Source organism: Myotis lucifugus, unplaced genomic scaffold (genome assembly GCF_000147115.1).
Source record: "Myotis lucifugus unplaced genomic scaffold, Myoluc2.0 scaffold_215, whole genome shotgun sequence".
In the NCBI taxonomy this organism is placed as follows: Eukaryota; Metazoa; Chordata; class Mammalia; order Chiroptera; family Vespertilionidae; genus Myotis; species Myotis lucifugus.
In genome coordinates this window covers 545,524-555,019 of record NW_005871263.1, presented here as the reverse complement: position 1 = coordinate 555,019, position 9,496 = coordinate 545,524, and the positions used below count along the sequence as shown (strand labels likewise).

General features: G+C 49.1%; 1 protein-coding gene across 1 annotated transcript in view; it reads right to left on the bottom strand.

Moving 5' to 3' along the window:
* Positions 1-5,573: 5,573 nt before the first annotated feature.
* The window catches only part of NFATC2 (nuclear factor of activated T cells 2), a 148,225-nt gene continuing 144,302 nt past the window's right edge, over positions 5,574-9,496 (bottom strand). Inside the window, 1 exon segment of the mRNA XM_006097963.3 lies at positions 5,574-8,619. Coding sequence (XP_006098025.1) covers positions 8,564-8,619 — 56 coding nt within the window. The 3' untranslated portion in view covers positions 5,574-8,563.

Sequence of the window (9,496 nt, the reverse complement as noted above, 5' to 3'; positions counted from 1 at the left end):
CTTTGATTGCTATTGCAATTTTAAACCAGGAAGTGTGATGCCCCCACCTTTGTTCTTCTTGCTTAAGATTGCTTTGGCTATCTGGGGTCGGTTGGGGTTGCATACCAATTTTAGGATTGTTTTTTCTATTTCTGAAAAATGCCATTGAAATTTTGATAGGGATTACGTTAAATCTGTAGACCACTTTATGGCATTGCTTTTTACAATGTGGACGAACCTGGAGGGCATTGTGCTAAGTGAAATAAGCCCGATGGAGAAAGACAGATGCTGCAGGATATCACTTATATGAAGAATCTAAAAAGGTCGAACTTGTAGTAACAGAGAGTAGAACGGTGGTTACTGGGGATGAGCTGGGGGAAATAGGGAGATTTTGGTCAAAAGGTACAAACTTTCAGCTTTGAGAACAATGAGCTCTGGAAACCTAATGCATATTTGAAAGTTGCTAAGAGTGTAGATCTCAAATGCCTCACCACACACACACACACAGACAAAGGTAACTATGTGAGCTGATATGTGGCTTGATTTTTGGTAATTATTCTACAATTTTTACATGTTGTATACCGTAAATATATACAATTTTTATTTGTCTATTATACCTAAGTAAATTTGGGGGGAGGGAGATGAATGCAAAGGGAAATTATTGGAAGTTGTTAAGCATAGGTGTGATGTGAGTTTTCTTTAGGCTCAACTTGGTGGCTGTGAGGACAGGAGGGAGCCCGGACAGCAAAGGGCCACTCTGTCATCCAGACAGGAGATAAAGGTGGTGAGTGAGCCTGAGGCAAGGAGGTGTGATTTCAGAGGAGGACCCACCAAGACGTGCTGATGTGTGGGGTCTGGGGACAGCAAGCGAGCCAGGGTCACGCCCAGGTTATTGACTAAGCAACTGCTCAGATGGTGTGGCCATAAAAAGGCTGTGCTTGGAGGGGTGGGGTGAGGAGACTGGGAATTAGAAAGATTGGGGTCCCCTTGAGCTAGAAATGGCTTATGGCCATCAAGAAGTCACACAGGAGGTGCCTGAGTCTGAAGAGTGTATAATTGGAGTGTAGGTAAGACTGTCCTGTAGATACTTTTACTGAAGGCTGCCCTGATGGCGTGAGGGGCAGGAGCCCAGCAGCAGTGTGTTCTAGGAGTGCTCTGCTAATAATAATAATAATGATAATAATAATAATAATAATAATCCTATATAATAAAAGCATAATATGCTAAATGTTCGGTCAGCCTGTCAGCCGTTCATCAAAGTGTAATATGCTAATGATATGCTAAAGCCACTCAACCGCTCACTATGACATGCACTGACCACCAGGGGGCAGATGCTCCAACTGGTAGGTTAGCTTGCTGCTTGGGTCAAGCCGTGGAGCCCTCCTGCAGTCCCTTCCTGGCTGGTTAACCTCCCGCATCCCTCCCTGGCCCCGATTGTGTACTGGTGGGGTCCCTCAGCCTGGCCTGCGCCCTCTCGCAATCTGGGACCCCTTGGGGGATGTCGGAGAACCGGTTTCGGTTTCGGCCTGATTCTGTAGGCCAGGCTGAGGGACCCCACTGGGTGCATGAATTCGTGCACCGGGCCCCTAGTAATAATAATAATAATAATAATAGTAATAATAATAAAAGGTTAAGATCAGGTTGTCACTATACTTTGTGTGTCTGGAGTTCTGTGCTGAGCTTCAGAGTTTGAAATTTCTAGGAAAGCAAGAATTTCTGGAAATCCTGGCACAGGGCAGGGATTTTCATCTCTTGGGGGAAACTGCAGTTTCCCCACAACCATTTAGTGAAAAGATTACCCTTCCCTCATCGAGTAACCTTGCTCCTTTGTCATAAATGAACTGACCATATATGCATGAGTTTTATTTCTCATGCATATATGGTCATTTACCAAGTTTGACTTCTGAATTTTCCAGGAGGGCGAAGGGGGAGACAGTTCAAAGTGGGAAGCCCTTTCTGCAGACGGTTTGGTCCAACCCCATTCATCTTTATACCATAAAATGGCATAACGTTGACAGCAAACTCGTCTCATGTAGCTCCTCACAGCTACCAAGGTTCCTCAAGCCAAAGAAACAACTCCACTTCCATTTCATTTGGCCCCTGTGGTCTGTGCCTTCTTCTCCCCGATATTTTACATTCAACCAACTCCTGCAAAAACCCAGCTTCTTTCCAGTTGATGAACCTGAACAGGCTGTGTAGGAGACAGCGTTTTGCTTTCTCCCCTAGATCTCATTACTTCTGAGCCCCCCTGGTTGCTCACCCAGTGCCTATCAGCCAGGACGACACTCCACTGCACTACGGCTGCCCGGAGCGAGGAGGGACAGTCACGGGTTTGCAAAGTCGCCCAGGGCTGAGAGGCTTCCCTTTCCGATCAGGATTTGAAAGTTGGATAAGCTCATGTTTTCATCTCGGAGGATCTGGTTAGAAAAACTCAATACCTATTGTCAGAGCTCTGAATCTTTCCTTCAGATGTTGGGACAGGAGGTGCAGCTCTGGGTGAGTCTTAACTCCTGTTTGCTAAACGATGGCGATTGTATCAATTGTTAACGTTTGTTATAAAGCATCCCATACCTGGGAGGAGGGACTATGCTTACCCTCGTTTTATATCTGGGGAAACAAGGCACAGGCTGAATCTGATTGTGTTTACCCAGCGTGGCTCACATATATAGGGTGTCCCAAAATTCACGCAAGATTTGAATTTTGCGTGAGCATTAACAACAACAACAAAATAAAAGCCTAATTTTACTTGGTTTATTGAATCAGATTCTCATATCTGTTGCCCTTTGATTTCAATCCCTTCAATTTGATCAGCATTACCAAGTACCAATTATGGCCCAGGATCAGGGACAATGAAGACCAATGAAGATCACGGCTTTGCATATGTGCCAGCAAAGCCGTGGAGGCCGTTTACCCGATGTGCTATTCCATACATAACCTTATACTGTATACTTTATGAATCAATAAAAAATTTACAATTTTTAATTATAAACCTGTGTTTTCTATCAAAATCCCTTCTTGCGTGAATTTTGGGACACCCTATAAATGGTGAACAGAGGCTTACTTTTTAAACGGCTGTATTGTTTTAGCCTTGTTTTCTGTTTAAGATGGTTCTGGGTTTCTATTCAGGAAAAGTGGTAAAAAGTTTTCAGAAAGCAAGTTAACTTCAAGAAAATCAGTTGCGTGCAGCCACAGCAGAAACCGTAAGGGTCCGAGTGGCCTCTAGGTAACTATTTTTTGTGGGGCTCCTGTCTACATAAGCAATTTGAGGCACCCTCAGATTGATGTCTCAGCACCATTCTGGTGGACCAATCTCCCATGATCCCTCAGCGAAAAAAGGAAAAGGACTTAGGGGCTGGCCATCAGGGGCAGTCTGCTCACCAGGAAGCTCCCTGGAAACCGGTCTGGACCCTTTAGGTGCAGGTTCTGGAGCTCTTTGGGGCATCTGGTTGACTTGGTGCCCTGAAGGGAAGAAGTGGGAGCCAGCTGGTCCCTGTCACCAGAGGGCATTTCAAGGTCGGTGCTTCCAGCAGCAGCACCTATGCATGGCCCTGTATGTGCGTGGGGCCCCGCCCATATGGTAATGCTGGCTGCAGACCCTGGGAGGAGGCTTGGAAAATCCCCAAGGAGGCATTCCAAGAGCAGGGGTGAGGGTCCCTGAGGGGGGGGGGGAACACCTGCTTGCCTGGGGCTTATGGGTAGCACTGAGAGTAGCATGAACATTGAACAATATTGTTAAGACTTAAATAGCAACAACTTCCAAACCTCTTAGGTGCTGTCACTATAAGGTGAGGGGCGAGGGCATAGTTGTTGTAAGCCAGCTGGAAAGTTCTAGTATTTGTAATATCTAATTGTAAAATTCTGTTTGTGGGTTGATGGTAAGGGGTAACCTTTTTTTTATATATATATAACTTGGAATTTTGTAAGATGTTTAAGCAGAGATCTGCTTTTGCGTTCTGAGTGGCCAGCTCAGCCCTGTTGGCTGTAAATGCTCTGGGACCCCCTATGAGGTGTGAAGTGAATGGTTAGGTGTTATAAACCTAACTTACCTGGGTGCTCCTTCTAGAGGCCTAGGGACGCTGGCGAGGGCAGGGCCACGCGGGACGGGGAATCTGACAAATGCAGGTGACCGCACGGCTCCACGGTGTCGGGCAGGTGGCTTCTGCGCCCCAGTGGGAGGCGTGAAGTGAATGGTTCCCCCTCAGAGGGCTGAGATGAGGAGTAAACATACGCACGGTGTGTGTACCCCAAAAAGGCTCCCTGCTGTGTGAACTCAACACAGAAAGGGGATTCTTGAGCAGCCTGCCTCTCCAGAGAAACGAGACACCAAAGTATCCGGTGCTTTCAACTCTTTTATTGCTAAACTATCATGATACAAGCCGTATAAAAATACTTTACAGATAGCAAAAATAAACTACATTAAACTGGAGATTAAAAATGTCTTGCATAGGAATGTGATGTATTCAAACTCCTTTAACAGTCGATGTTCAAAACCTAAGCCTCCCAGCAGCACCGGTTGGAGAGACGTGGATCGCGAGGAACCCAGGCGGACATTCTCAGCCCTCTCTCCCCTCAGAGGGCCGCGGCGGCCACTGGGGTAAGTGAGGTTCTGCCCATGTGTTCAGGATGCTAAGCTCGGCCAACCACAGCCAATCAGAATGCTGGAAGCACCTCCTCCTGGAAGCAGCATCATTTGCATCCAGTTCATGCAAACCCTGAAGAGGCAGGTGTTTATTCTCCTCGGGCAACAGCTGCGTTCGACCTTTCCCCCGGCACCCAGCACCCCGGCTCTGCCTTGGGAGGGACTTGCTCCGGGAGCACCTCTAGCTCACCAGCACCAGAGAAGTTTGCTTTTGAACAAACTGAGTTAAGACAGTGATGTTGGCTATAACTCGGGGACTCGGGAAAGCTGGGGGGATTGGTGCCTGCCACCCCAGCTTCCCTTTTGCTTACGTATTTAGCTGGGATGCAGGAAAACACGCGCATTGGCCGGTGGGCTCCGTGGGCCTGAATGCCCAGGTCTCAAGCTTGGAAGACACCAGGTCAAGGTGTGTTGGGTGCCTGCCAGAGCCCTGCCCTTCCAAGAATATAAGTTCAGGAACGTTTATCGCCCTGCTTGCCAAGAATGTCACCACCCCCTGCTTCTTGTAAACACGAAGCGAGCAGTTGTTAACCAGACCCCTGACACTCTTTCCATTTTGAACAATAGAAAGCACTTGGGAAGTGTCTTTTGACATGAAAATAAACAAATTCTGCCTCGCTTTCGTCCAGAGTGACAATCAGAACACATTGGTTTCCGATCTGTCTCAATGGGGCAGCCGCCACCTCGGCCGAGGCTGATGTAAGCAGGAAAAGCACTCCAGTGCCTCCCAGCTCTTAGAAGGAACCAGGCATGTCATCAGAGGCCGTGTCCTCTGCATAATGTGTGTGAGGGGGGGTCATCTACCGGGATTCAGTCAGCTCTGTAAACATTAGCCTGCACTTGGCGTTCTGTGAACACGGGTGCTTCCGGAATCCCCTTACAACACAGGCAGGTGTTTGATACCATCTACTTACTGGGGGATCTAAACACTTTACAATACAGTTCCCCTTGGAGTCAGGCAGCGTTGGTCTCAAGCAAGACAGGTGGTTCCTTCTGCCACAAAGCCACTCCCCCTCTCTCCGAAGATGCTTCTGTCTGGGAGACAGGTGACTGACAGCCTCTGAGGTGGGGTTTTGTCTTGTTTCCTGGAATGATTAACACCTTTTCAAGAATACATCATTTCTCTTAGGGGGGAAAATCAACATAGATGTTAAAAGATACACTGGAAAAAGACTTCTGACCATTTATAAATATTCTTCTAATTCCAACCGGGGTGCACTATGTTGAGGACAGATAAAAAGCATAAAAATACAGATAAGAAAATAAAATTTAATGACATACTAATTAATTTGGATCGCTATTATATATTATCAAGCAGCAGTATTTTTGTACAACGCGGGAAGACTGGCAAACTTTGGAGATAGACTACATTCAGCAACACGGTAGGTCTCTGCTAGAAGTCTACCTGTCGCACTGACCTTGAAAGTAGCAAGTGCAAACGTCCACCTCACCGAGGTCCTTCTAACACATGGGCAACACACACCCCTTCACCACGTAGACGTCCCTGCTTTCTCCTTCTCTTAGAGGACTCGGCGGCCTCTTCCCATCCTGAAAGTAGTTCGTGAGCAATTACTCTTGGCAAAATTTCCTCCGGCATCTGTAACTGACAAAACTTTCTCCATAGCTGTCGGCTCCTAATAGCATGTTTGCTCGCCTATTTATGTCTCAAAACGAACGTCCTTGCTTCTCTTTCCTTTGCTGTCTGGGATCGTTGTTTTGTGGAAATGCTTCCTATAATATCCAGCTAAGATGTCTTAGAAAAAGAGAGTTTGTGTGTGTATCACACACACACACACACACACACACACACACACGTGTACATACAGGGGTCTGAGCTCACAGGAGGCCCTTGCCACTCACATGGTTAGAAGATGGATGGAAAACACATTAGTCCTTTTTCACCCCATGCTCAGGGAAGCTGAGCGACTTTGCTACAATAGCAGGAAGGCACTTGGGTAAGACATTCAGATAGCTGAGGAAAGGCCAAATTTCCTCATGTGCAAAAGAAGTGGCTCCTGGCCAGGTCCGCGAGAGGACGTCAGTCACCGCACACTCGAACTCTTCCCGGTGAAGTCAGCGTTGCTGGTGAGAAAGGTCTTTGGGTAGAGCTGCTTGTGGAAGGATCTCTATGAGGAAGAATTCTGCATCCCCGAAGCTTTGCAGCAGCGGTCGCCTTCTTACTGGCATTCTGTCTATTTCAAAGGATTTTTGCTAAACTTTGTGCTTGGGTGGGTGGAGGCGTGGGCCTCTGCCCTTGGGGTCAAAGGTTATCTTGAGCAAAAGGTGATAGACAGGAGGGTGCAAAGGCCCAACCTGGGCATTCTGTCCTCCCTCTGGGGCACCAAACACACCGGGCCACGGGCACCAAGTCCTGCACTCCGGGCCCGGCTCCCGGGGAGGTGTGACCTCTGGGGAACCTCGATGAGAAAGCCAGCACTGAGAAAACCCACAGGGGACCCCCACCTGCCGTGATCCCCTCTACCTAGCAGACTTGATCGGAAATCTCTGGAGCACAGCCTCTCGCAGAGCGCCAGGCATACACTCACTGTCAGTTACTAGGGAAGCCACCGAGTGGCTGAGAATGAATCCCCGGCGCGTCCTGGGTGTCTGCAGGAAATGCAAACAAAATACATCTTTGTGACAAAAACTCACCTGCTAAGAACTTTGAGAGTTTTGTTGGCAAAATTGCACCAAAGGAGGGAGGTGCTGGAGGACCCTGGATGTGCTCAGGGGAGAGAAACGAGGGGGCGGGGCCACGCATACCTAAGGGTGCACCGTGGGTGGGCCTGCCCTACTCAGATGAGTCCTGTGCTGGAGGAGGCAGCTGTGCAGAAAGGTCTTTGGGGCCGAGCGGGGCTTTCAATAGGTTCAGGTCAAAATAACCCATGACCTTCAGGGCCAGATCCTGAGCTTGTGTGTCCCACTTGGAGTCTAGGCCAGAAAGAGGGAATTCAGCCCTTTCCCCCTGCTATGGGGAGCCCACTCACTCAGGCCTGCCAACTGCCTCTTTTCACAACCGCTTCACAAAAATACCTGTGCTTTTTTTAGGGGGGAAGGGGGGTTGCTTTAGCCCTGTGCCATTCCTTCTGAAAATGCAATGCACATGCGTGGGAGTCTCGTAACGCCTTGATGGGAAAGCACTCTGGCTGTTAGGAAGAAGCACGGGGACGTCGCCGAGCCGTTAGGTTGGGGCTGCAGCCAGGGCGCTCACTCTGCAGCCGGGGTCACCTCCAGTCTGGGGCGCGCTGCAGGGTGGGAGCTGCTGGCCAGGGCGGCGCCACCTCCAGCCACCTCGGCCAGCCTCATGAAGCAGGGAAAAAGCATACATGTCATAACTTAACTCCAGGAAGTTCTAACGGGGGATCTTGTAGGGGCCAGACAGTTTTGCTTCCGGATGAGAATTTAAGAATACGTGTTAGCCGTGGCCCCGCTGTGGCATGCCCGGGTGGCCCTAAGGACGACGGCTGGCCTCTGTTTCTCCAGGCCGTGAGCTGGACGCTTGGGCCACGTTCCTTTGCCTGTTCTGTTTGGGAACGCCTCTCTTCCGGAAGGTGCGGAGCTGGGAAATGAGTGGAGGACGGGGTTTAACCACAGGGCTGCGTCTTCCATCCCCCACCAGCCGTGCCGTCACCCGCTCTCAGGTGCGGTCTGGCGGGCTGTCTTGATCAGAATTTGGTTTTGGTCAGCAGGCACTTCAGGTTTGGACGGGACACCATTAAAGTCCACCGAGATGCTCTTTGGGATTTGAGAAAAAAACAAAATCAAAAGGCAGAGCGTCCTCGCTGTGTTTCCGGAGAGGTGGCGAGCTCCTGGACGAGTCGGCTGCCTGCCCCGAGGAGCGCTGCCCACGTGGGACTCCGGGCGGGCGGAGACCGTCAGGAAGACGGGAGGGCGTGGAGGGCTCCGAGGGGACAGGTACGGAAGGTGTCTTGCTAATGGCGGCTTCTACGTCTGATTTCTGGTGGGAGGTCCTGAAAACTCCTTCCTGATGATTTCATTAACTACAAAAGAAAAGAGAGAGAGAGTAGGGGCGAGTGAGGCACCAAAACACAGATCAGATTCACTTTCTAGAGCCAAAGACAATCGGGTTTTTTTTTTTTAAACACATTTTTGTTCTCTGCAATAATAGATCTGACAGTTTTTAACATACGAAATGCCTTCCTATGGATTTGTTGGGCAAAGTTGTCTAAACGGTAACTTTAGAAAAATCATGGCAGAAATGGAGTTGGTCCTGGTGGCAGGTTCTCAGTAAGTTCCTCTTCTTCTAATTTTTATCTTTTCAAAAATATTTTTATTGATTTCAGAGGGGAAGGGAGAGGGAGAGAGCGATAGAAACATTAATAATGAGAGAGAATCATTGACCGGCTGCCTCCTGCATGCCTCACACTTGGGATCAAGCCTGCAACCTGGGCATGTGCCCTGACTGGGGATCGAACCGTGACCTCCTGGTTCATAGGCTGATGCTCCACTGAGCCTTGTCCATAGCCTAGCTTCCCTCTGTTTATTTAATGCGCTGTAGGCTCCCTATTGCACACCAGACTCCTTCCATTATCACGACATCCAGGAAATACCTATTACAGGACTGAAACACAGTTCCTTGACCCACAGCATGTACAGCCCCCAAAAGAGGCCTGTAAAAGGACAGTGGGGGGACACCACAGACAGACTGGCCACCAATGTGCACATCATCTCTATTTCAGCACAACCAGGAACCCGCCCCACGTGGCGAGGCTTATCAAGTTGAAGGTGGCCTCTTCCTCCAGGACACAGCACCAGCTCTCCTGTCCCGTTTGGGCCACTTATCCAGGACGCTACTTCCTGGAATCAAGGCAGTGAGGTCTTAGAATAGTGGGCCTTGTGAAAGCTTCCTTTTGCGTT